At 46.7% G+C, this 26,685-nt stretch overlaps 1 protein-coding gene across 1 annotated transcript; it reads left to right on the top strand.

Annotated features, from left to right (window-relative positions):
• The first annotated feature begins 1,062 nt into the window (after positions 1–1,062).
• On the top strand, positions 1,063–18,932 carry C12H13orf42 (chromosome 12 C13orf42 homolog). Its single transcript, XM_070380834.1, has 4 exons — positions 1,063–1,467; positions 15,043–15,190; positions 17,560–17,791; positions 18,758–18,932. Exons 1-4 carry the CDS (start codon positions 1,063–1,065, stop codon positions 18,930–18,932), a joined length of 960 nt encoding a protein of 319 aa, XP_070236935.1.
• Positions 18,933–26,685: the final 7,753 nt, after the last annotated feature.

Genomic DNA, 26,685 nt, shown 5'->3' with positions numbered 1-26,685 from the left:
GAGATTGTTGGTAGTGGTAAGAATGTGCCTGCCAGTGCAGGAGACCCAAGAGACACATTTCCATCCCTGGGTTGGGAAGATGTCCTGGAGTAGGAAATGACAACCCACTCTAGTATTTTTGCCTAGAAAATTCTATGGACAGAAGATCCTGTTGGGCTCCAGTCCATGGGGTGGCAAAGAGTCAGACACATCTGAGCACACATACATAGTGAGTCTTATTTAAATGAAAATGTGTTCAAACTAAAGAAAGGGATTTTCTCCATACATGTGGCCACCCTCAGCTCTCTGAGGCTTTGTGCAGAAAGTTGTGGTAAGGTATCTGAATCCTCCTGTCTCCACAATAGCCTGCTATCGGGTAACAGCAGCGAGGTCTCCTTACCCCAGGGTGAGGCACCTCCAGGTCACTGGGATGCTACTCAGAGTCCAGCTTATCAGGGATCTGAGAGCCTCCTGCCAAAGGTCCTGGCTGTGTCCACCCAGGCGCATCTCAGGGGGACTGGATTTTACCTCCAGCAACATGCTATTTTTGGCTTAGCGCTGTCTTTGCAAAGTAGGATTTCAGGCGTTTTGGTGAGGGGGAATTCAGGACCAGGGCCAGCTCAACAGAAGTGGAAACATAAAAACCCACAGCAAGATCCAGTCAAACCGAGTGAGAACACATCCAGAAATGCAAAAGGAAAAGGAGAGAAAATAGCTGAGCAGGGAAACGCAGCGTCACACGTTCCCCATCCAGCTGGGACCTTTGATGGAACATCGAGGAAGGTATTTGTCCCTCGGGGTGCTTCAAGCCAGCCAGGGAACTTGCTTTTAAGGCTCAGGGCGCGCTCTCTCACGTCCTCAGGTGGTTTATGGCATCTCGGTTATTGGATGTGAAAGTTTCCCCCATGAGAGATGCCCGGGTTGCCCGCCTGACCGAGCCCACACTCGCTGGGATTCCGGGACTCAGGGGCCCCCGGGAAGGCAGATGGGGGCAGTTCCGCAGGTTGGCTCCCGCGCCCCCAGCTAGATCAAGTGGCGCCGCGCAGGCAGCTGGAAGGCACCCACAGAGAGAAACCCAGCACCATGCTCAGAAAGCTCCACTCCATCCTTCACTCCGGCCCGCACAGGAAGGCAGAGGTGGCGGAGAGCCCTTACTACCACGGCCCCAGCTCCGCCGTCAGGCTGATCCGCAGCAGCTCCGTGTACGTGGTCGGGGACCACGGCGAGAAGTTCAGCGAGTCCTTAAAGAAATACCGGAGCGCCGGCAGCATGGACCCCAGCCTGTACTACCTGCAGCAGGAGGGGGACCGCGCGTGGATGCTCTCGCGCACCCAGGACTGCCTGCAGTACTTACAGGAGCTGCTGGCCTTGCGCAAGAAGTACCTTAGCAGCCTCAACGACCTGAAGCCCAGCCGCGCCCCAGGCGTCTCCTCCACCTCCTCAAAATCCTCCAGGGGCGTAAAGAAGTCTGCCGCCAAAGAAATGAAGGTAAGTGCCACCGTGGACTTCCCTGGTGGCTCAGATGATAAAGAAATTGCCTGCAATGCAGGAGACCTGGGTCCGATCCCGGGTCCGGATAATGCCCTGGAGGAGGAAATGACAGCCCACTCCAGTATTCTTGCCTGGAGAATCCCATGGACAGAGGTGCCTGGCGGGCTATAGTTCATGGGATCAGCTGGACATGACTGAACAACTAACACTTTTTCACTTTCTTTCAAGTGCCCCCAGGAAATACTATGGACAAGAGCATTTTTCTGAGAGGCAAGTGGGAATCTTGGTTCGTCCAAGCACAGCTTAATTAACCTGCGTGTTCTGGGCACCAGCTCCAAGACCTCAGAGAGTCTCCATGGCCATTTCCCCGGCCTGGGAAGGGTGGCTTGTCCCATGTGGAGTTTTTGGGTGGAGGCCCAGGGGGAGGGACAGTTTCTGGCATCCCCAGAGCAGCCCACGAGGAGGGCTTGGGCTCAGTCTTCAGGCCAACAGTTTGCCTGTCCCTTACTGCCCACTTCCCGGGTGAGAGGAGGCTTTTATGACATTTGCATGACAGCTCATCACTTCAACACATCACTTCTCAACAAGTTATTGTTACTTTTATTAATACAATCACATCTGACAGTCCCAGTGCAAAGCGAACACTGGGAGGATTTGCTCTGTCTGTGTGAGGTGCTCAGGTTCTCAGGGGACTCAGTCACAGCCTGAGAGAGAGTCTGTGACTCTAGGAGACTGAATGACAACTTTGCTGGGCACTGGGTCTCCCTGCCCAGGCAGACCAAGCAGGAAATCAGTGAAGGGAAGGACCTGCATTTTATGGTTTCCCTGGTGGCTCAGACGGTAAAGAATCTGCCTGCAATGAAGAAGACCTGGGTTCGGTCCCTGGGTCGGGAAGATCCTGTGGAGAAGGGAATAGCTACCCATTCCAGTGTTCTTGCCTGGAGAACTCCATGGACAGAGGAGCTTGATGGACAGCAGTCCATGGGGTCGCAAGCGTCAGACGTGACTGAGTGACTAACACTTTCACTTGTACTGATCACAGCGTTTGTACACACTGTGTTTTTTGGAGGTAATTCCAGTAATGCCAGGAGAGAAGCAGGGAGAAAGTCCTTCGGGATCACAGAAGGACAAGCTGAGGCTCGGGGACCAGATTTTGCTAAGACCCAAATCTCACTGTTTCTCGTTCCTTTGTTCCCTAAATTATTATTATTTTTTTTTTTATGTCTGAAGTTTGAGGCTGTTTCAAATCCCCATCAATCATTCTCCTGAGCTCTAAGGTGTTCAGAGCAGGCCTTTCTGCCCTCTCACCCCCTACCCCATCCTGGCTGCCTCCCCAGAGTGTCCTGCAGGCCTGCAAGTCCCATTAACACTGACCGATTGGTCTGTTACCAGATCTCTAGGGCTTGGCCTCACCCAACTGGTTTCAACTGTCTGCACTTTATCCCATGTGGGAGCAGTGTAAATAACCATTTGAACTCTCAAAGTAGGTCAGTGTTGGGGCCCATGGAAGTATCCTGCTCTCAGGTATGGGTACTGATCCTGCAGCCAGCCAGTTGTAGATTTGGGGGCCTGACACCCCTCCTTCGGGGCCACCTCCTCCTTCGGGGCCACCTCCTCCTTCAGGGCCACCTCCTCCTTTGTGGTCACCTCCAATGACAGAGGGGGTCAGCATGGCTTCTGGACTCCTCTCCAGCTTGACTATCCTGGGGTTCTCAGCTCTGGTTAGATTCGATCCAGACACTTTGTGCATGCGTGTGTGCTAGGTTGCTTGAGTCGTGTCCGATTCTTTGCAACCCCTGGACTGTAGTCTGCTAGGCTCCTCTGTCCATGGGATTCTCCAGGCAAGAATACTAGAGTGGGTTGCCATGCCCTCCTCCAGAGGCTCTTCCTGACCCACGGACCGAAGCCACGTCTTTTGGGTCTCTTGCATTGGCAGGTGGGTTCGCTAGCACCACTTGAGAAGCCCTGTGGTCTCTGTAGCCTTGAAATATTGAGTTTGTTCTGTCAACTTGTGTGCTAGGGAGAAGGCTGGGGACAGAGTGTGAGCCCAGCTATAAAAGGATCTTCATAATGAATAGGTACCGTGCCTTCAAATCATTTCAGCGGAAATACTTCCTTACTTTCTAATCATTCTACAGAGGGTCTGAGAGGATTCATATACCAGCAGCATGAGGTGGCAACAGACATTGGAAAGCTGGGAGAGAAAAAGCATCCGCAGAAAATCAAGACAGCTCAAGAAAACACGCAAATCCTACAGCTGGGTTTGGCTTTGCGCTTCCTGGGTGCTGCAATGTAAAAAGAGCAGGACTTATTTCAAAATTCTGACTAAGAGGAAGAACCATACCTATTGTTTACAGGAATCCAGATTTTTCCCAGGTTTAAATTCTAAACTTTCTCATAGAGGATCTGATACCGGGAACCATGGGTGACGTCATTTGTAATGCCGTCACTGATATTTTAGTAACAATTCATCAACAAGTGTATCGTTCCTTCTTTCCTTCCTTCACTTAACAACACATACTTATTGAGCACATACTACGTGTCAGGAACTCTCCAAGATGCTGCTAAACGAGCCAAAGATCACTCTCATGGGTGATCATTCTTGTGGGAAAGGCAGGCAGTGACCCAGGAGTCAGATTTCTGGAGGCGATTTCTCAGAGCCCTGGCGGGTGGCCACCAAGTCGCACAAGGCACGTATCCTAGTGAGGAACTAGGGAAGGGACCTGGCTGTGTAACTCCTGCAGGTCTTTTGGACCCAGTGGAGGATTCAGATGCCAGAGGCACGGGGCTTAGGCGGGGAACCACATACCCTTCCAAAATCTCTGTCAAAGTCCCCTAAAGATGTGGTGCAGCTTCTGAGAGAAAAAAGCCCGTGAGAAGTTAAAGCTGTCCTGCCGTGTTTCTTGCTATTTCCCGCCTCATCCCAGCACTTTGGAAAGCGAATTGCTCTCCTTCAAGCCTGCTTTGGGGTCTGGTCTGGGACGAGGCTGGCCTCAGCCCTGGCGTGTTTCTCCCCTCACCTCGTTCCCATGGTAATGTCTTCAAGCTGCCAGAGGTCTCTGGGTTACTTCCCTTCTCTCTTTTCACTCCCCCTCAACACATCGCTTTCTTTCAAGCTTGGCTCTCTTTTTTTGGAGGGGGTGGTAAAATAAGGATAACACAGTATTTACCATTTTCACCGTGGCATTTCATAGCACCTTAAATGAGCGCTTTTCAGTATCCTCAGATTATGGGTAATGAAGTCTATCAGTCAATGAATTATGAAATTAAGTGCTTTTCTTTGATATAATATACATTTCTTTTAAAGAAAAATGTGCAACCCTGTGTACTATCAAATGGTTAACTGCCAGACAGAAATCAGAGCTCTTTACCCCAGAGCTTTCTGTAAGCTTTTCCAAATGATCAGTTATATAGACCCATGATAATTCAGCCCAAAGACAGTAAGCCCTAATTAACATCTTTTTAGAATGCTTTTCGAAAGTAAATTAGTAGAAACTAGAAAATTCATTCCTTTAAGAGGTTATGGAGGCTCTAAAAATACTTCATTTAGAAATTAGGAGAATGTTTTTATAAAATGTTTGACAACTATCTTTTATTTCTTAAAATATAACTCTCTTTAAAATTCTTTAAAAACTTAAAAATTCCAAAAAAAATTGAAAGTTACCATTTGAACCATTTTTAAGTGTGTGGTTAATTCCCTGGCATTAAGCGTAATGCTGTGGAGCCCACTACTATCCATTCCCAGAAAATTTTCATCAGCCCAGACACAAAGTCTGGGTCCATTAAGCAGTGACTCCGCATTTTCCCTTTCCCCTAGACTTCTGTATTCTCCTTTCTGTCTCTATGAATTTGCCTCTGCTGCTGCTGCTAAGTTGCTTCAGTCGTGTCCGACTCTGTGCGACTCCATGGATAGCAGCCCACCAGGCTCCTCCATCCATGGGATTTTCCAGGCAAGAGTACTGGAGTGGGGTGCCATTGCCTTCAGGAACTTCATATAAATGGAATCGCACAGTGCTTGTCTGTCTGTGACTGGCTTCTTTCTCTTAGCATAGTGTTTTCAAGGTTCATCCACGTTCTCAGAACCTCCTTCCTTTTTAACAGTCCATGAGCTTGGGCTTTTTCAAATATTTATTTTTATTTATTTATCTGGCTGCACCAGGTCTTCATTGCAGCATGCGGGATCTTTAGCTGTGGTCTGTGGACTCTTAGTTGCAGTACATGGGATCTAGTTTCCCGACCAGGGAGCCAACCCAGGGCCCCTGCATTGGGAGAGTGTAGTCTTAGCCCCTGAATCACCAGGGAGCTTGGGTTTTGATGGGAGGTGAGGAGGCAAAGTTTGAGATTACACTCGGATTTTGTCCGGAGTGCTCGTCAGCACTTGGGGAATTCCCTGAGGATTGCTCCCCACATTTTTAGGGTCAGATGAACAGGTGAACAGCCGACATCCCTCTGTGAGAACTCAGCCACCCAAGGGGACCTGAGCCTCACCCACCCACAGTGTCTGGGCTACCAGGGAGGCAGTTTTGGGTTGGCTGCAATGCACTCAAGAAACTCTGCCCAGAAGGTTTGGGAGGAAGTATTTTCCAAAGCTAAGGTTCCTGGTCACCTACCCCAGTCCGAAGAAATGTCTTTATTTCTGTGTGTCTTCTAGCTCTGAGCAGCTTGGATTCCCGATATGTCTGCCTGGATGAATGAACCAGCTCTTCAATGTACAGCTCTCCCAGCACCAATCTCCTTCCCCCCTCCCCACTGAGCCCCCAACTAAAGAAATTCAACTGCTACAAGAATAATTTAAACAGAGCCAGTGGAATTCTGAAGAATGCCTGCCAAATGTGATTGATTTTTATTTAAAGTAGTTTTGCTCTGATAATATATAGCTTTCAGAATAAATTTTCTGTCATTGGCCGTTCAATCCTGGTGCATGAAATAAGACCATGTCAACAGCAAATAGATTTTTTTTTCTCCTCTATGGTAGAAAGCTCTAAATCCAATTCACCTAAGAAGATTCTATATCCACCTATAAATGGCATATGGGATGGGGAAGCAGGGCCTGGATTCCCATATACCCCTGGGAATTATTTTTCAGTTCTGTTGGGGGGAATTTCTGCAAACATGGTGATACAAAAGTGCAGGTTTTCTGTGGACATCAGTTACTGGATGTCTCTAGTACTGGGCCTGTATCTGGTCGGCAGAGTTAAAGGGCAGTAAACATTCAGTATGAACTGCAAAGAATTTCTATTATGCTTGGCAGAGCTCCCCAGAAGATGACAGACAGTAAAATAATGACGGATAACAGAGTATCCAATTCCTCAGCCCCCTCAGTCAGATCACAAGATGGGTAATTACATCCCCAATCTATCTTCCAGACACCTGCTGCTTGCTTGGCTTAGCAACGACACTTCCCCCTCCCATTTCCCTCTCCACTACACCTCACTCACCCGGCTAACTTCTTGTCTTTTTAAGACAGCAGAGAAAGCACTGCCCCAGGCAGCCATGTCTCAGGTCCACAGTCTACCACGGTGAATTTCTCTCTTCCCTGGGTCTGGCCCTTAACTCAGCACTTAGCTCCCAGCACCTAGCACTCAGCACGCAGCCCTGTAATTGTCATTCATTTGCTGTGTCTGCTACTGGCCATGATCTCCTTGAATGGAGTCACCATGTCTTATTTATCTTTTTATCTCCAGCTTCTAGTGAAGCCCCAGGCATACAGTAACTCAATAAACAAATAACCTGAGAAACCCCAGTTGTAATTTAAAAAGAAAACTGAAAGGTTTATGGGAGACTTGGTTTTCAGTGAGTGGAAAATTATCTTTTGTTTTTAATAGAGTAGAGTATATTTGGGTGTATTCAGATGAAATGATAGCCTAATAATTAAAGCATCCCATGTGTAATGAATCCGAGTTTACTATCAAAAGGACACTTTTTTTGGGTAAACATTTTTTCTAAGGTATATTTACTCATTAAATGAAATTTATAAAACACAGAAAAGTTGAAGAAAATTGAAATAACTTAGAGCATATCATCCAGAATAATCACTCTAAAATGTTTAAATATATTTTCTTTCAATCATTTATTTCTTGTATGGTTATAGATATGTATAGTAGTGTTGCCAGATAAAATAGAGGATGTCTATTTAAATTTGGATTTCAGATAAATGATGGATTTAAAAAATATAATTATGTCCATACAATATTTGGTATATATTAATACCAAACATTTATAGCTTATGTAGAATTGAAATTTAACTGCCATTAAGTTTTTTTAGTTCTTGAATTTGGCAACCTTTATGTATGTATATGTATAAATTTATTAAATTTGGCATATACCATATACTTTTAAATAACTTATATTTTGGGTTCTTTTCTATCATTAACTTGTTTTTGAAAACTGAACTTTTAATGGCAAAAATTTAACTCACAACCCTTTAAACAATTGTTCAACATTGTGAATGAATTCATCTTACTCTGTCTATAAAGGCATCTTTTGGACAGTTATTCCTTAGTGTGATTAACAGGTCAAAGGTTAAAAGTCATTTTTAAAGGTTCTTCTACATATTGTTTTCCAGAAATATTTTATAATTTATGCCTTCATCAACAGTGAATTAGAAGGCTCTTCTTCTTGTATTTTATCAACACCAAGTAGTGTCATTAATTTTTAAAGTCTATTGATTTAATAGATAAACTGAATTATCTTATGTACTCGTTTTGAATTATTGCTTGAGCAAACAATGACCCTCTTGTTTTATCAAACCAATGTGTACTGTTGATTAATGGATTGCCCATTCATGTCTTTATACATTTTGGCTCTAGGAAACTTTTTTTTTAATTTATATGGATTCACGTCAAGAATGTGAGCACATTGTCTGCCACATGGTTAAAAATATTTTCTTAATTTTATATATAGTTTAATTTTACTTGACAGTACAATTTTATATATCATTAAAAACATTACCAGTTTTTTATGTAGTTAAACGTGTCAGCTTTTGTCTTTGATACTTCTTTGTTTCATGCTTAGAAATCCCTTGTGTGTCTCAAGGTCAGTTACGTATTTGCCATTTTCCTCCTTTTTTTTTTAGTAGTTCCATAAAAACCCCAGACCTCTTATCTATCAGCAATTTATTTTTACACATAGTGGGAAGTGAGAATCCTATTTGAAATTTTTCCCAGATAGCAAAGATTCAACACCATTTATTGACAAATCTATCCTTCTCTCATTGGATTGTAATGTTTCACTTATCATGTGTGAAGAGTTTTATACTATGCTTCAAGGCTATTAATTTAGTTCTATTAGTTAGGCTTCGAAGAGTTTCATAAGTGTGAGCAAACAACATTTACTTACTGTTTTGCTAAAGTGAAAGGATCATTTAGGCGACCTTTAAGGGGAGGAGTGGAGAAGGTACCAGGTACTAGCAAAGGAAATAATGGTTTTAAGATTATAATGCTGGAGAAAAAAGACAGCTTGTCAGACCGTGAGTCTGCAACCTCTAATACCAAACACAGAAGAGGTACAGCTATGCTTCCAAAATGATTGTACCGCTTAGCTATAAGAGGTAATTCCCAGGTCTAGTTACCCTATAGTTTGTGCCAAACCCTGCCCTTCCTTTTCATCTTTTTGGTCTGATTTTTCTCAGCTGTATTGTCTACATCACTATTTGGTTGTTGTTTAGCTCGGACAAGTCTACCAATAGCTTATCTATTGAAAACGTGGATGTGGACGTGTGCACGTATGTATTTAAATTTCAGTGATTATACCTTTCCCCACATTGTTTGTCAGATCCACAGTTCTTATTTATTGTTTTTTACTGAAGCATAGTTGACATACAGTGTTGTGCCCATCTCTGCTGTACAGCAAAGTGACTCAGTTATACACCTGTACACATTCTTTATAATATTCTTTTCCATTACGGTTTATCACAGGATACTGAATATAGTTCCTGGTGCTATAGCATAGGGCCTTGTTGTTTATCCATCCTGTATCTAATAGCTTCCACCTGCTAATCCCAAACTCCCAGTCCTTCCCACCTCCTTCCACCTTGGCAACCATGAGTCTGCTCTTTATGTCTGTGAGTCTGTTTGTGGTTTGCACATAGGCTCATTTGTGCCATATACAGTTCTTGTTTCTTAAACTCCCATTCGTTTATCACGAACCCCTCTTCAATGATGGGTACACATTTCCCAGGTGTTGTGATATAAAAGGGATAAGAATAACATTGGATTTGATTGTAAATAACAAGGATGGCATTCCAAGGATGGCAGAAGCAAAGAGGATATATTTGAGCTTTTAAGGTTTATCCTGAAGGGCTGCTTTTGAGAACATTACATTGCTTATGGAAACATTTAAACTGGTTTGCATTTCATTTCACCCTGCTGAATGAGCCAAGGGAAAATGATCTCCCCAAGCCAGCCAGACCAGTTCCACGCACTTGATCCTGTAAATTTCATCTCAATGCATTGACATTTTGATTTCCAGATGTTTTTAGCTCAAGGTTGTATTATCAATACTCCATAAAAATAAGGGGTACAGAGTTCTCAAAATTTGTCAGGTTAAATCCAAAGGTATAAGTTAGCATCATAAAAACTGTTGGAGAATATAAACATTAGATGATAGCATGTTTTTGAACCGTGGTTTTGGAGAAGACTCTTGAGAGTCCGTTGGACTGCAAGGAGATCCAACCAGTCCATTCTGAAAGAGATCAGCCCTGGGTGTTCTTTGGAAGGAATGATGCTAAAGCTGAAACTCCAGTACTTTGGCCCACCTCATGCAAAGAGTTGACTCATTGGAAAAGACTCTGATGCTGGGAGGGATTGGGGGCAGGAGGAGAAGGGGACGACAGAGGATGAGGTGGCTGGATGGCGTCACTGGCTCGATGGACGTGAGTCTGAGTGAATTCCAGGAGTTGGTGATGGACAGGGAGGCCTGGCATGCTGCGATTCATGGGGTCGCAAAGAGTAGGAAATGACTGAGCGACTGAACTGAACTGAATACAGCATACATTTATTCGTTCAACAAATTACTCTGTGTCAGGCACTGAAATAGGTGCCCAACATTCATAGATGGAAAGACAGCACATCTGCCCTGATATAGCCCATAATCTGAAGCACCATCACCTCAGCATCTGGCCTGAACCACACTGATGTGTTCAAAGAGAAGTGGGTAGAATAACAATGTTGGAAGCGGGGTGTATCCTACAGCCTGTGTCATGTAGGCAGTGGTTGGCAATGAGAGAGAGAGTCAGTTACACAGTCATGTCCGACTCTTTGTGATTCCATGGACTGTAGCCTTCCTGGCTCCTCTGTCCATGGGATTCTCCAGGCAAGAGTACTGGAGTGGGTTGCCATTTCCTTCTCCAGGGGATCTTCCCGAACGAAGGTTCAAACCCAGGGCTCCTGCATTGCAGGCAGATTCTTTACCAACTGAGCCACTAGGGAAGGAATTGAGTATCTATCCAAAGACAATCTATCTGTGAGTGTCATTTGTCAAAGTTTTTCATAGACAAGGTTGAGAATCACGAGTCTGTCATATGACATCCCTTATATGTGGTATCTAAAAGGAAATGATGCAAATGAACTTACTTACAGAACAGAAAGAGACTCACAGACTTGGAGAACAAACTTGTGGTTGCTGGGGGGAAGGATGGGGGAAGTGATAGGGAGTTTAGGAGGGTCAGGTACACACTATATATATTTATATGCTATATTTAAAATGGATAACCAACAAGGACCTATACCTATTGTATAGCCCATGGAACTCTGCTCAATGTTATGTGGCAGCCTGGATGACAGGGGTGTTTGGGGGAGAATGGATATGTGTGTGTATGACTGAGTCCCTTTGCTGTTCACCTGAAATGATCATAGTGTTATTAATCGGCCATACCCCAAAACAAAATGAAAGGTTCAAAAACAACAAGAATCATGGGCCTGGTGTGCGGCTATGAGGGTTTCATACAATGTTGCTGTCCACACAAACATAGAAAAGCAGTGCCCGTGTCTCTCTGCTGCAGGGTGAAAGCGTCAGAGAGGAGGTGCCACGTGAGGTGGCCCCTGGGGAGGTGAGGGGGGTGGGCCCCAAGCACGAGAAGGGAGGAGGCGGCGCGATGTTTTGTGGTGGTCCTCTTGGCTTTGGGTGGGCTTAGAACCTATCCAACCTACCCTAACCTCTGACAAAATGTTGCTGCTCACACTTGCATGTTGGTTTTGGAGCATCCAAACCTCTTGGAGACAAACACTGACAGATCCCAGAAGAAAGTAAACAGATCAGAGAAGCTGAAGGACCCAAAGGGCAGGTGAGACCAGGCAGGATGGGAGCAGATGTGAAATGCAGAAAAATACACTGCCTTGGGGGACTCAAACATTACAGTGAGGAATACAGTGGAGTTTGGTTTGGAAAAGTGCAAGGGTTTCATCTGGGGAAAGTAATCTGAGACCCAGGCTTCTTGTGAAGGAGTCGGACAGGGAGGCTTGGAAAATGATGACCTTAAGGCCACTGAAGGTTAAATGTGAAAGGCAAACTTGAGTGGAGCTGGCAACGTAATACAGATGCTCTCAGAGAATGCTCATTGCCCTGGGGCTGCAGCGGGCTGAAAGAACACGAGCCCTGGGATGCTCAGGCTTGAGCAGGTGCCCCAGAAAGCAGGTGTGTAGCAGTCTTTCCAAAGAAGTAGCCGAAAAATTCTGGGCCAGGAAAAGTCAAAATGGGAAGGAAGGAAGGAAGGAAGGAAGGCAATCCACTTTTATTTAAGAGTATTGAGTTCAGAGAGGGAGAACTGGCTCTCACCCAACGGTGCGGGTGACTGAAGTCCCATTTTGTCGAATCATCGCTTTGTAAAGTAGACTTTCTGTGATCTTAGCCTGAGTCCTAAACCCTGAGCTTCAGTTGATGTAGCTCCTGTGCTAATGGTCTCACTTGGAGACCAAGAGAATGTCTTAATAGAGGCGAGAAAGGCCCAGGGGAGCTGCAGAAAAGGCGGGGAAAGTCAGAGTCATCCTGAGTTTGAAAAAGGGCTTGAATAGGCCTAGGGAGCCTGGACTTGCAGATTAGCCTTGGTGTCACCAAACCAGGCTCGTCTACCTAATTCACATGAAACCCAAATGCTGAGATGCCAGGGTTTGCAGCCAAGAGAAGGTTTATCCACAAGGCAGCCGAGCGAGGAGATGGGGGACAAATTCAGATCTGCCTCCAGGAAAGCAAGGGGCTCTCAGGTATTTATGGGATAAAGAAGCAGGGTGGCCTGGGGCTTTGGGAGCTTGGGGAAAAGTGACTAGAAATAAGGAAAAAAGGGAGCAATTGTCATTCTGTGCAGGCATAGCTAGGGTACAAGCCTCTGCCTGCTCAAAAATGCAGGCGCTTAGCATCATCTGAGAGAGAAAGAGCTGTCTCAGCCACGTCCTGATGGTCAGATAGGAGCTGGTCAGATAAGGCGTTCAAGGCAGAGGGACTAGCAAGCGAAACACAGGGAGCTGCCTCCAGAGATGAGCCTTCTGGTCATCCGACTGTGGGAGGGTGGCCTGGCCGGCTGAGTCCATACAGACTGTCAACCAGTCCCTTAGTTTTCCATCCCCATCCTTGGTGTCCCTGGCGCTGCCAAGTCTGGAACATTTCTGGTTTAAGGGTCAAATTGTCCTGTTTCTGAAGTGCTTCCAATTCTGCCCGTGCCCCGCCCCATGCCCGCCCCGCTGCCGCTCTCTGGAAGGCAAGTTCCTCTGCTCTGTTCCAGCAATTCCTCCTCTTCAGCTGCATTCCATTTGCCAGGAACTCTTGGCTATCTCTCTCACTGACCACCTCTCTCTTGTTCTCTTTGAGTTTTAACCGCCCCACCCCTTACATTTTCATTTGCTCTCTGAACGGGGCAGGATAACTACATATGAACAGTTTTCCACTTTTAACAGAAAAGGTTCAGTATATTTTGAGATACTTCAAAATTTTTCTCCAAGAATACTTCTCATAAAAGGAAAAAAAATCCACTATTTAAAGATGCTTCTTGGGAATTAGCTGGTGGTCCAGTGGTTGGGACTCTGTGATTGCACTGCAGGGGACATGGGTTAGATCCTTGGCCAAGGAACTAAGATCCTGCAAGCTGTGGCATGGCCAAAAAAAAAAAAAAGGTTCCTAGTGGTATAAAATGCATTTTTGTTGTTGTTCAGTCACTCAGTCATGTCTGACTCTTTGTGACCCCATGGACTGTAGCACACCAGGGTCCCCTGTCCTCTACTATCTTCCAGAGTTTGCTCAAAAAATGTATATATTTCACCAAAATCTTATGTGTGTATAAAGATGTCATCCTTTAGTTTCCTAACATGCAAATCTGTGATTAAATCACTTTCATTTTTAATACCATCCCACTTTCAAAAGGGTTTCCCTGATAGCTCAGTTGGTAAAGAATCTGCCTGCAATGTGGGAGACCCCGGTTCGATTCCTGGGTCAGGAAGATCTCCTGGAGAAGGGATAGGCTACCCACTCCAGTATTCTTGGGCTTCCTTTGTGGCTCAGCTAGTAAAGAATCTGTCTGAAATGCAAGAGACCTGGGTTTGATCCCTGGGTTGGGAAGATCCCCTGGAGAAGGGAAAGGCTACCCGTTCCAGTATTCTGGCCTGGAGAATTCCATGGACGAGTCCATGGGATCACAAAGAGTCAGACACGACTGATCGACTTTCACTACTTTCACAATGGACACAAAAAATAAAAGAACACTATACTTGGTCCAAAGAGCCCAGGTTAACACCTATTGTCTCTTTTTCCTCTCTGAGTTCTCTCACTTCCTACATTCTTTGGGGAGTTTTTTTTATTAGTTCACCCGTTGATTCTGTGTCTTTTGTCCTGAGTTCTCCCCCAAAGTCCACCACAGTGCTTGGACTTCCATGATGCCAGTCACTGGTGACTGACTGGGGGCTGTTGTGAAGATGATGATGGTGATGAAGAGGAGGGGGAGGAGGAAGGGGAGGAGGAGGAGGATATCCTGAAGGAGAATGGATCAGGACAGAACCCGGAACCTGGTCTGACTTTCAGTAGATTTCTTAAACACTTTATATTGTATTAATATCATTGCTTTAACTTTTCAAACAATCATACCAATTTAAGTGTATTCCACGATTGAACCTGAAGTTGGCCACTTTTCTTACTGACAACCTCTTCTGGACTGTTTTATTTTCAAGATATCTCATCCCCTCTTTTCTGCTGTGAGCATCTCATCACCGGCCCCGGGGAACTGGACAATCTCCTAATTGGGCTTATGTGCAGGAGACAGGCCAAAGAAAGACAAATTATTTTGCCTAATGGCGGATAACAACAGTCCCTGATCAAGACAGAGGCAGATCGACCCATCCTTTTATATCCCTCCCCCGCCCCCTGCCTCCCCTTGAGATAACGGAAAATCCACCAACTATAGCATCTGTGGATCTGGAGTATCTACCTTCCTTTCAGGGGCACTTCTTCAAATTTACGTGCAAACCCGCAACATCTCTTAAACGTTCAGTTTAAGCAACATTTGGTCCTTTTCAGCATCCCTTGCGGAGGGTGCTCCGAGCTGGGCTGGCTCACGCAGCTCTGCCCCTTCCCTCTGCCCTTCACCCCTAGCAGAAACCCACCCCTAAGAAGTACTCCCAGTTCAGCGCGGACGTGGCGGAGGCCATCGCCTTCTTTGACTCCATCATCGCAGAGCTGGATACGGAGAAGCGGCCGCGGGCTGCGGAGGTTGACCTGCAGAATGAAGACGTGGATTTCGATGGTGAGTGCCATCCCCGGGGGCGGGAGGTGGGGGTGGATGGGGTCTGTGGACTGGACTTCCCCTGATAAAGGGGCAACTCTCATTTGCAAGCCAGAGCCTGGCCCTGAGCTCGCTCTATGTCTTGGGGTTCTGGCTTTGGCCTCCCCCACACTGGGGTACCCCCTTTAACCCTCGGAGCCCTGTTTGGACAAAAACTCCTTCTCTGTGGGGCTTCCCTGGTGACTCAGCTGGTAAAGAATCGGCCAGCAATGCAGGAGACCTGGGTACATCACTTGGTGGAGAAGATCCCCTGGAGAAGGGAATGGCTACCCACTCCAGTATTCTGGTCTGGAGAACTCTTTCATGGATAGAGGAGCCTGGTGGGCTATGGTCCTTGGGGTTGCAAAGAGTTGGACATGATTGAGCATGCACGCACGCAGGTATAGTCCATGGGGTCACAAAGAGTCGAACACCACTGAGTCTTTCTCTGTGGTCCATTTTTCATAGCTGAGGTGGGGTGGAATTTTTAAGACTCTATGAGGGAAAGCAATAGGGCAACAGTTCAAGCAAGGGATGAGGTGGGGAGTTGTTAAATGGGTACAGAGTATCAGTTTTGCAAGATGACAAAGCTGTGGAAACCTGTCACACAATGATGTGAATATATTCAACGCGACTGAATGTACACTACAAGATGCCTCAGAGGGTACACGTTATGTATCTGTTACCAGAATTGAAAAAAGAAGAAAAGGGAATGAAAGTGAAAGTGAAAGTCGCTCAGTTGCGTCTGACTTTGCAACCCCAGGGCATATACAGTCCATGGAATTCTCCAGGCCAGAATCCTGGAGTGGGTAGCCTTTCCCTTCTCCAGGGGATCTTCCCAACCCAGGGATTGAACCCAGGTCTCCCGCATTGCAGGCCGATTCTTTACCAGCTGAGCCACAAGGGAAAAGGGAATAGACAAATTATATTTAACCTATATATTATCTTTAACCTGTATATTTGATTGTGTAGGTTGGCCCTGGACAGCACTGTTTGCTAGACCTGACTCTGATCTGTCACCATTTGTCACCCCTCTGCACCCTAACCCTCCCCACCCCCCCGCCCAGTGCTCCCTCTTGTGGCCCCCACCGGCCACCACTCTGCAAGGGTGTGGCAGGCGGGAGAGGGCCAGGGTCCTTGCTCAAGCCCAGCTTGGACTGTTGGAGAGGGTGGGGTAAGGTTGAAGGTGATGCTCGTCTTCTGGCCAAGGTGTATCACTGGCTGCCTCCTGATGGAGAGCAGACAACTCCACCACATTCATGGGGTCGAGCCCACATCCAGGATTCAACTGTCAGTTTCTTTAGTCTTTGATTGGCCCTCGGGGCTTCACTGGTGGCTCAGTGGTAAAGAATCTGCCGAAAATGCAGGAGACTTGCCGGAGATGCAGCTTCAATCCCTGGGTCAGGAAGATATCCTAGAGAAGAGGGCATGGCAACCCCCTCTGGTATTCTTGCCTGGGAAATCCCATGGACAGAGGAGCCTGGTGGGCTGCCGTCCATGGGGTCGCAAAGAATTGGACGTGACTGAAGCGATTGAGCACGCACACCCATTGAGGACATAGGTGATATCTTCAGAGTTAAAATTTTTTAATGGAAATGACTTTATGTGTTTTTCTCTGATAACAAGAATAACATATGTTCATTGTGAATCAAGTGAGTCAAACAACATACTAAAGCATAAGGAAGAAAGTAAAGCATTTGGCCTGTAATCCTACCACCCAGAGATAATAATCACTGTTAATGTTTTGGTGTATGTTCTTTCAGAAAGGTTTAAACATAGACTCACTTTATTATTCTTTTTAAACAAAAATAAGATCTCTTGCCTATTTTTTCATCCACTCTTTTCACTTAATTTACAATACATCGAGGGCATCTTTCCAAGTCCAAAAACATAGGTCTGTGTGCTTATCTTTAATGGACACATGCTTGAGCATTTTCTCCCTGCCCCGTAATTGCAGAGTTGAATCATTCCCTTTGCTCGGCTCTCTGGGCCTTCTTGGTGGCTCAGATGGTATAGAATCCTCCTGCAATGCAGGAGACCCAGGCTTGATCCCTGGGTCAGAAGATCCCCTGGAGAAGGAAATGGCAACCCATTCCAGTATTCTTGCCTGAAGAATTCCACGGACAGAGGAGACTGGTGGGGTTCAGTCCATAGGGTCGCAGAGGACCGGACATGACTGAGTGACTAAGCATGAGCACGCTGGCACAAGCTGGGCCTTCCTAAGCATTTACCATTTTACCTGTGTATTTATTGTGAGTTCTCAGCCCGAGTTGCCCGCTCCGTGACCTTCCGCTCCCCTCTCCTCCCCATGGTGAGTCCTCCTCTCCCGGGGCCCGGCTTCTCTCTTCCAGTGGCCACCAGCTCCCGGGAGCATAGTCTGCACTCTAACTGGATCCTCAGGGCGCCCCGACGGCGCTCCGAGGACGTCGCAGGGCACACGACAGCCGGCCAGTTCCGGAGGAGCACGGAGCGCCGGACCATCGGCACGCAGAGGAGACTTGAGAGGCACCCCATTTACTTGCCCAAGGCTGTGGAAGGGGCCTTCAGCACTTTGAAATTTAAGCCCAAAGCCTGCAAAAAAGAGTAAGTGCTTGGGCCACGGACTGTAACCAAGATGTTCTCATGTCCACCAGACTCTTGCGGGGTGCTTCTTAGGTGCCCTGAACCCCATTCTGCATGGAAAAATTGTTCGTATTTGGGGGGAGGGAGGTCTTAGTTAAAAATTTTTGTAATAGCTTACACTTCTATTCTAGCTTGGTTTACCTCTGTCCCCAACCTTAACTGTCCCTTTAGCTCTGGGTCTGCCTCCCTTTCTGGCCACTTAGCCCTCATGCTTTGTCCATCCTGTTTCACTCTTTCCCCCAGATGTCACTGATACTCTGTGTGCTACAGATTTTTAATGACAGTTTGGGGTTGACGCAGGCATAGCACCACGAGGGAACCAACCCTGAACCAATTAAATGGTCCTGCCGTAGAAAGGCATCACCAGGCTGGGATGAAGGGCTTCTTCCTGGCCGGGTCTGTGCTGGCCGTCTTGTCATCATCTCTTGGCCTTTTTCCCTGCAGATCCTCCTCTCCCAGGACGAGTTTCCATCTCTAACTCCCAAATCCCTGGGACTCACTCCTTCAGAGAAATACGTGCACACTTGCTCTGACCACCCCAGGCCACTCTGCAGGGAGCTCGCCTCTCACAGTAGAAGCGCCTGTCTTGGCTTACCCTCCCCCCACCCCACCCATCTTCTTTTGTTTCTCTGCAAGAGCCCTCCAACTCTGATGGGTTCAGGGGTTTTCTACATCGCCTTTTGCCTCCTCCATAATAAAGGACCATGTACTGGACATATTAAACCAGGACTCAGCCCTCATCCCCCATCCTTCCTCTCCAAGGTCAGGTCCCCCCACAACCCTACGATGACACAGCTCTGTCCTCCACGAGTCCCAGCACAAGGGGAGCATCCGACAGGCTCCATCAGGAGGGTAAATCAGAGCATCCTTTCCCTGTGAGACCAACCAAGCCAAACCGAAGCCCTCTGCCTCATTCCTCCCTTCCAGCCTCGGGAGCTCCAGACAGATCCTCTTCAACTTCTCGGGAGAAGATACGGACTGGGACTCGGAGCTCTTTGCGCCGGAGCCCCCAGCGTACCTGGGGGAGGACCACTATGAGACGGAGAACCCCCGAGGGCAGTGGCTGCTTCGGGAGCAACTCTGGGAGCGGACAGTGCCCTGACGGCCTCAGCTTGGCAGCCTGGCCAGGCTGGGTCCCCCAGAAGGAGTCTGCTTTCAGCAAAGCAGCAGGTGTGTGATAGAGTTAAAGATGGGTCAAGTCAGGTCCTTGAACACGTGGCCTGCCAGTGCCCAGTCAGTGCCAAAGACATCTGCGCGGCCTCCAGGAGGGCCCGCCATAGGGCACTGGCGGGGCTCTGCTTTCTCTGCATGGGCAGGTGGGCCAGTCGTTACCACCCTATTGGTCTTTAAGAGCAGAGGGAACGGAAGGTCCAGGCTCACTCCTGGCCTCCCCTGGTACAGGGGAACATCCCGCTTGGTACTGGAAACCAAGAAACGCACCCATCCACTCATATCTGAGCCAAAATTTTCAAAGAGAGGCGACTCCTCTGTCCACAGGGTTCAGAAACCCTCTGGTCACCTACTGAAATTGATTCTTCTCTGCAGAATGCTGTTTGGGAAGCAGCTGGTTCCTCCCCACCCCCACCCTCTTTTCACAGTGTTCTGGAAATTTCTGCTGGATTAGGCTGAAGATGAGGCCAGTATCCTAGCAGCAGGAGGGGGGACACAGTGTGTGAGGACCCTGCCTGGGGACCACGCTGTCTCCCCCAGCCCCAAAGCTCAGCTCCGCTTCTCACAGACAGTTGCCTGGGCCTGAAGGAAGATGAAATGATACTTCGTTTCTAATTCTCAGGCCCCAAATCCTAATAGATACTCACCCAGCCTGTGGATGAAAGCTAGGGCCCTCCCTTCCCCCAGTTACAAGGGCAATCAGAACCTTCTGGAGTAGAAAGGATTTTGATTTCTGTAACTGTCCAAATTACAGGGACTCCCCTGGTGGTCCAGTGGTTCAGACTCCATGCTTCCACTGCAGGGGGCTGGGGTCCACCCCTGGTTGGGGAACTAGGATCCCATGTGCCGCGTGGCGTGGCCAGTAAGTAAAAACAAAGAAAGTGAAAAACACTTCTCTTAAGAAATACAGTTTTAAAAAGGAATTACACATGTAGCATATTCTTTGCATTTCTCCTGTACTTTTTTACACGTTTTGCATATGGTTTGACCCCTTCAAGTTCGAGAATGGCTGGTTTGGAGACTACACTGAGCTTTGTCCAGCCTCACCTAGTCCTTCTGACATTTTCTTGTAAGAAAAAAAGAAGTCACCCAGGTAGGGGGAGAGGTGCAGTGGTGTTAATGGCGATCATGGAGGAAAACGGACTAGGAAAAATCAATAATTGAAATTAAGCCACGGTTGCTTTAGGCTAAGGTCCCTCTGTGAACTGAATAAAGCTTTCCTTCTCCCAGGCCCATGTGATGATATTCTTATTGTTCAGGTTTTATTAGAAAGAAGCTTTTATTTATGTTATTGACTCTGAATCTAAGTATTCGTAACTTCTGTGAGAAAGAAAAAAAAAAAAAACTAATAATTACCTGACATTCTTAAATGTTTTTTCTAGTTCAAATAAAAATGTTTAAAAAGTTCTCAGGTGATGCTGATTCTGCCGTTCTGGGTTTCATATTTTGGGAATTTATGACTTAGAGGTTTGAATGTTAAACCTGATGAAAACCTGGCGTGGGGTGCGGGGCAAGAAATTTTATATCAACACATTTTCAGAACGAAAATGTATAGCAAACGTTTTAATACTTGCCTTTCTTATTCTTTGAGTGCCAATGTCAATGTTTGGGAGTTTTTGTTTTTTTTTTTTTTTTTTCATCCTAAGCCTACTAGAGCCAGAGGCTTATCTGAAGAGTAAATGTTTGGGAGATTTGTTTTATGAACTGCATTAATGCACGCCAAGTCATGTCACTGTGTATCTTTCTTTTCTCCAAATGTGGCCTTATTTTGAAGCCCCACAAAGGAGAGTTCACTGTTCGGGATAGACTCAGCATGAGGGTCTCTAGGATCTGCCCTTATCAAACTCCAGTTGATCCTAGATCGACCCTGAAATCAAGTGGTGAACACACTTTATATATTTTGCTTGTATAGGTAAGGGAAAATGAGCAGGGCAGGTAGGGATCATTGGAGTCTTGATTTTTTATTTTTTAGCATTTATTGCTTATGGGACATGAAACTGTGTTTTCTCTTTTGCTTCATGTTTTGTATATTTTTTGTCTTTAATGAGACTATGCACAGACTGCCTGAAAAACTCTATGCTTCAGAAACATAAGGTCTTTGAAATCGGTGATAAACTCCAGGATCTGGGCTCTGCCTGGGGAATCCTGAGACCGTGTCTGCTGGGATCTTGTAATTAGTAACATTTGAGACAATAAAAGTCAACTCAGTCAAATTGACTCATGTGATTCTTTCCCTGCCTTGAGTTGACTAGTTACTCAGTTGGTTCATTGCTGGGGTACAATGTTAGCAGCCCCAGCTTTCCCAGGACTGTCTGTTTTGATGTATGAAAATCTACCTATCCCCAGACAGAATGCTCAAATAGAGGATGAGAGTCCCGGACATCTGGCTTGTTCATTAGCCCCGGATTCTAGCTCCAAACCCCCAATGTCTTTGCCTTCAGGGAGAAAGAGACATAGGAGCCTTTAGTTCCAATCATATACATCCAGCTCTTTGGCTGGTTGCTAGGCAACTGAGAACATGGCTGCCAGGACAGCTTCCTGGTGCTCACTCTTAGAGCCTAGATTCCAACAGGAATCTGCCGTCCCCTCATCACGGGTGGCCCTTACGTGATGGGTTAGTTTCCCGTTGCACACTACCACACAGTTAGGGACTTACCACAAGTTTATTCTCTTGGTGTCTGGCAGTTAGGAGAACCAAAATCAGTCTCCCTGTGATAAATCAAGGTGTGGGCAGAGGAGAATCCGTACCCCTGCCTTTTTCTGTCTCCAGAGGCTGCCTGCATTCCTTGGCTTGTGACCCCTTCCTTGCATGGCTCCCACCCTATTTCTTCTGTCATCATGCCTCTAATACTATGATTTTCTGCTTCCCTCTTAAAAGGACTTTCTTATACGGACCTCCTTATCCTCTTATAAGGATATAGGGATCTTATAAGGTGATCCTTCTTATAAGGATCACCTTATAAGGATGATCCACACTCATCCCCCTATCGCCGGCCCCTTCATCTAACTAAATATGCAAATTCTCTTTTACCTAATAAGGTAATGTTCACAGGGCCCATGTATTCTTGCCTGGAGATTCCCATGGACAGAGGAGCCTGGTGGGCTTTAGTGCACAGGGTCACAAAGAGTCGGACATGACTGAAGCGACTTAGCACGCACAGGGACCAAAGCTTAGGATGGAGACATCTTTGGGAGGCTATTATTCAGCCTAAAAACAAAATATCACAAGATATTCTGGTTCTTATTAATCTGGCCCAACTTTCTTTTAAGTTTGATTATAACTGTCCAATCTTTCCATGCAGGAAATGAGAAGTCATGGGTTAGATCCCTGGGTCCGGAAGATCCCCTCGAGGAGGAAATGGCAACCCACTCCAGTATTCTTTCCTGGAATATGGACAGAGGAGCCTGGCAGGCTCTGGTCCATGAGATCACACAGAGTTGGATATAACAAGTAACTTAGCACACATGCATAGATTAGATTTGAAGGTTGCAGAATTTGATCTCAAGAGGACCTTAAGAGGAGTGCCAAGCCATTGTTTGACTCCTCATCTCCAGTCTTGCCTGGTTTCTGTAGGTAAGGTGCAAAGGCAAATGTGTGTTCTCTTTGCATTTCTGGAATTGCCCGCCCTCAAATCGGCCAGTTGGGGAAGACTGAATGAATTTTTCATGATTAATCCAGATCTTGGATCCCAGAATGTGGACTCGAACCCGAGTCCAGTCCTCTGAGCTGTTTGAGGTCATTCAAAGCCACATACATGATTTGGGAGAATGGCATTGAAACATGTATAATATCATATATGAAATGGGTCACCAGTCCAGGTTCGATGCACGATACTGGAAGCTTGGGGCTGGTGCACTGGGACGACCCAGAGGGATGGTACAGAGAGGGAAGAAGGAGGAGGGTTCAGGATGGGGAACACGTGTATACCTGTGGTGGATTCATGTTGATATATGGCAAAACCAATACAATATTGTAAAGTTAAAAAATAAAGAAAAACAACAAAGCCACATACAGTGGCCTCACCTCTGATGGAGGAATCAATTACCCAGCAGCCGATGGTTTGTGACCATTTGGCCACACGATGGCGCTTCACGCCTAACAATTCCGAGGCTTCTCTCACGGATGATTTGCAATTCAAATAGAAAGGGGAGGCGGTGTGTCCTTTCTCAGAACAACACAGATACCATTGCCAGAGAGCAAGGGGCTGTTGGGGAGCAGAGGTGAGCTGGGTTCAATCACCGAGGGAAAGCCTCTGTTCTATTTTATAGGATTGTGGTAAGGATGAATTAATATTAAGCGGAGCCAAGTGAAATTGCTGACGTCCAACAGTCTTTGACCCACAAGGGCAGCAATTTCATGTGGTTCATCCTACAGGCTCTTGTGCCAAGTCGCAGCGAGACTTGGTAGAAGTGAGCTGTTATTATCACAGCCAGCACAATGGGAGGACAACAAGCCCTCACTGTGAACATTTAGAAAAGAGTTGCTTTGTCTTCTGGAAATTTTTTCCTGAAGATTCTTACTAGTAGGAGACTCCGCTGTTTCCATGGACTCAAGTCCCAGATAGGAAAATACGCCTGACGGACATCTACATATCACAGCTATGCTATCAGTCAAGCCATTTCTCGCTAAAGCCCGCCTTCAGCAAGGTTGGTTCCAGCAAGGACGAAGATCAAGGCTGACACGGTACCACTTGTTCTCTGAGGAAAGCTGAACTCTCACCTCTGGGGCTCAGGGCCCCCCTTTGCTGTCTCCTGCAGAGCCTCCCTTGCCTCTCCAAGCAGGCACTCTGCACCTGGGGCTGGTATTGAGACTTTTCTCTCTGATGTACCTACATTGCATCTCATCCCCTTTTAGCAAGTCTGGCGAATGCTAGCTGATCTTACTAGCCTAAAGGAATAGAGACGGTTCTCATTTTGGCAGAGTTTTCAAAGCTGTAGCCAAAAGCGATGAGAATTTCAGATACCTGGGGCAGGCCCATGGGATGGGGATAATTTTGGTCATAAGAGCCTCTGGGAACCCAGGAGTCTGCCTACATCCCACTTGGTGGTCCTGCTGCATTAGGCCCTAATAGGGAGCTGGAGGTGGACTGGGGGTCCCCACCAAGAACACAGATCTAGTCCCAGGAATTCAAAAGCGAATGAAACTAGAGAGTGGTTATATTCTATCAGAGAAAGCTTTTCCCCCCCAGATCTTCTTTCCTTGCACTCTCCTCATTTCTTTCCTCTATCTCTAGAGATTCACCCCAGGAACATCCCTCTGACAGCTCACCCTCCCTTCTTGTCATGTGAGAAAGGAAAGGCTTGTGTTTCTCACTGACGTTGGACACAGATCACGGAAGACAAGAAGGTATCTTGTAGGCTCTCACCACGTGTCGCTGATCATGCATCAAATGAGGCTGTATGCTTACAGACTTATGTTTAAGGTGGCGAATGAGGTTTGAACCCTTCAATGCACCAAACATGGGTTAAAAGTGAAGAATCCAGACACATTCTATGGTTCAATTTGTATGAAACTCAAGAGCAAGCAAAACTAATCTATAGAGAAAGCCATTAGAACAGGAGTGTTTGGGGGTGGTGGGGTGGGCTGAGAAATGGTTGGAAGGACCTTTATGTCATGATGGAGACAGTCTATGTTTTTATTAGGGTGTGAGTTACATGGATGTAGATATTTGTCAATGTTCATGGAATTGCCCACTGAACGTCAAGCAGGAAGCAGTGAGAAATGGCCTAAGAACCACAGTCCCTGTAGGTGCAGGAGGTCCCTTATGTCATGGAAGAGACAGGAAATTTCCACGTGATCCAAGTTCTCACCAGGCTGTCTACGCAGTGGAAAAACATGTAAAATGTCAGCCAATTTTCCAGACAGTTTCAAAATCCAAGGACGTTTGTCTTGGTGCTCCCGCGGCCTGTGTCTTTTCAAATGTTTACAGAGTATTTACAGCAAGTAGTCCTCCGGGTGGCAGTTGTAATTAGGAAAACTGGCAGCGAAAATTAACACATACCATAAAAGAGAGATAATTGCTCCACTGTCATATACAATATTATTATCAAATGGTATTCACCGAGACAGCCAATTGGTCCCTACCAGCTCCATCTTGTTGTTCTAGGAAAGACTCTCCCCTCTTCCTTGTTACCCTGAGGATGAAGCTGCCACAGCTTGAGAAAGATATGCCATATGGTACTTAACATCAGAATCGGAATGAGCTTGTGCCTTTTGTGTGAGACGCTGAAATTTATTAGAAAATCAGAAAGCCTCATTTCCACCAAGTTCCTGAGACCTGCCATCTGCTGCATGAGAAAGAAAATGGAGATTTTTTTTTTTAACCATTTACTTATTGTGAAATGTGAGAGTGCTGGTGTGTTTAAAAAGCAGGGCTGGGGCTGGGTTTGGGGGGGGGTGTTGCATAAGAACAAGCCAGAGCAAGCCCACTTGGCAGGGAAGAAAGAAGACTGTCAGCTGAATGGTGGCAAAGGCTTGGGAAGCATAATTATGGAAATCACCTATTCCAGAGCATTTTTTTTTTTTTTCCTCCTCCTCCTGACCACATGTTCCTTCTACATAGGAACAGCCCATGGGGAGGCCAGCTTTCAAGAATAAGCAAAGTCTCTGTTTCAGAAAGGAAGAGGAAGGAGCTTAAACAAGCACCAGGCTCTCTGAGTATTAGGTCTCTCTGGGGAGAGAGCAACGCAAGTAGGGCAAGAGGGAGCAGACAAGGAGCCCAGAAGGCTGAAAGGATGGGGCGGCAAGGGGGGTTCCTAAAGGGAGATGCAGGAGGGCAGGGGAGGCCAGAGGGGAGGAGAATCTGACAGGGGGTGGGGATGTGGTACCCAGTGAGAAGGAAGACATCTTCTAACGTTGTTGGGAAGCTTACTGTCATGTTGGGGATACAAAGATAAAGCTGTTTTGTACCATCAAGAGGGCGTGTCAGATGCCTGGGGATTCATTTCAGGGGGATGCCTGTTGTCTCTGGCTTCACTGGGTTCACAAGATGCTGGCTTGACCCCGAGTCCCTGTGGCTGTGCTGTCTCTCCACAGAGCCCTGCAGCCTGGAGAGCTTACCTAACCCTTTGCTTTTATTATAATAATTTATTTTTACTCTTGCGTTTACATCAGAGCTTGCCATGTCTATAGGAACTGCTGCAGGCAACATTCACCGATACGGTTAGTGCCCACGTTTCTCAACTCTGATCACAACATTCAGGATGTAAAAACCTTCTAGCAAATAGGCTGCGGGAGCCTGAAATGAGCCGTGATGGGGGTTGGGGGTGGGGGAGTAAAGCTTTAAGGCACCAGGGAGTTTCACATTATGACATTATAGAGTCAAGTTCAGGTCAAGGCCGGCCTTTCCTGGACCACATCCAAGGAGGCTTAATTAAAGAAGAACTGAAAAAAACCTCTCAATAGGCAATCTTATCCAGGAGGCGGTCTCCCAGCAGGATCCCAGGGGCATCCTCAAAGTCAAGTTCAGGTTCTAGGCCCTGCTCTGGGGCCATGGGGGGCCACCTGAGAGTGCAGCCCGTATCCTCAGCCTCCACGCTCCCCAGGTGCTCATCATCATGCAGGTAGGTGACCAACAGCGTGTCCAAGGAAAGGACAAATGCGTGCAAGAAAGCCTCGGATGGTCCAGGAATCCTCATCTCGCACTGAAGCCAATCCAGGAACCAAGGCTTCAGTCGAGAGTCTG

The sequence above is a fragment of the Bos mutus genome, chromosome 12 (genome assembly GCF_027580195.1).
Source record: "Bos mutus isolate GX-2022 chromosome 12, NWIPB_WYAK_1.1, whole genome shotgun sequence".
Classification (NCBI taxonomy): Eukaryota; Metazoa; Chordata; class Mammalia; order Artiodactyla; family Bovidae; genus Bos; species Bos mutus.
The sequence above is the reverse complement of the archived record's forward strand: the minus strand, read 5'-3'. Positions and strand labels throughout refer to the sequence as shown.

What these genes read in the sequence shown, in the direction of transcription:
- C12H13orf42 (XM_070380834.1), top strand. Translation starts at nt 1,063, where the DNA reads ATGCTCAGAAAGCTCCACTCCATCCTTCACTCCGGCCCGCACAGGAAG. An exon ending in CTGCCGCCAAAGAAATGAAG is followed by an intron (nt 1,468 to 15,042) that starts GTAAGTGCCACC and finishes CACCCCTAGCAG; the next exon opens with AAACCCACCCCTAAGAAGTA. An exon ending in CCCAAAGCCTGCAAAAAAGA is followed by an intron (nt 17,792 to 18,757) that starts GTAAGTGCTTGG and finishes CCTCCCTTCCAG; the next exon opens with CCTCGGGAGCTCCAGACAGA.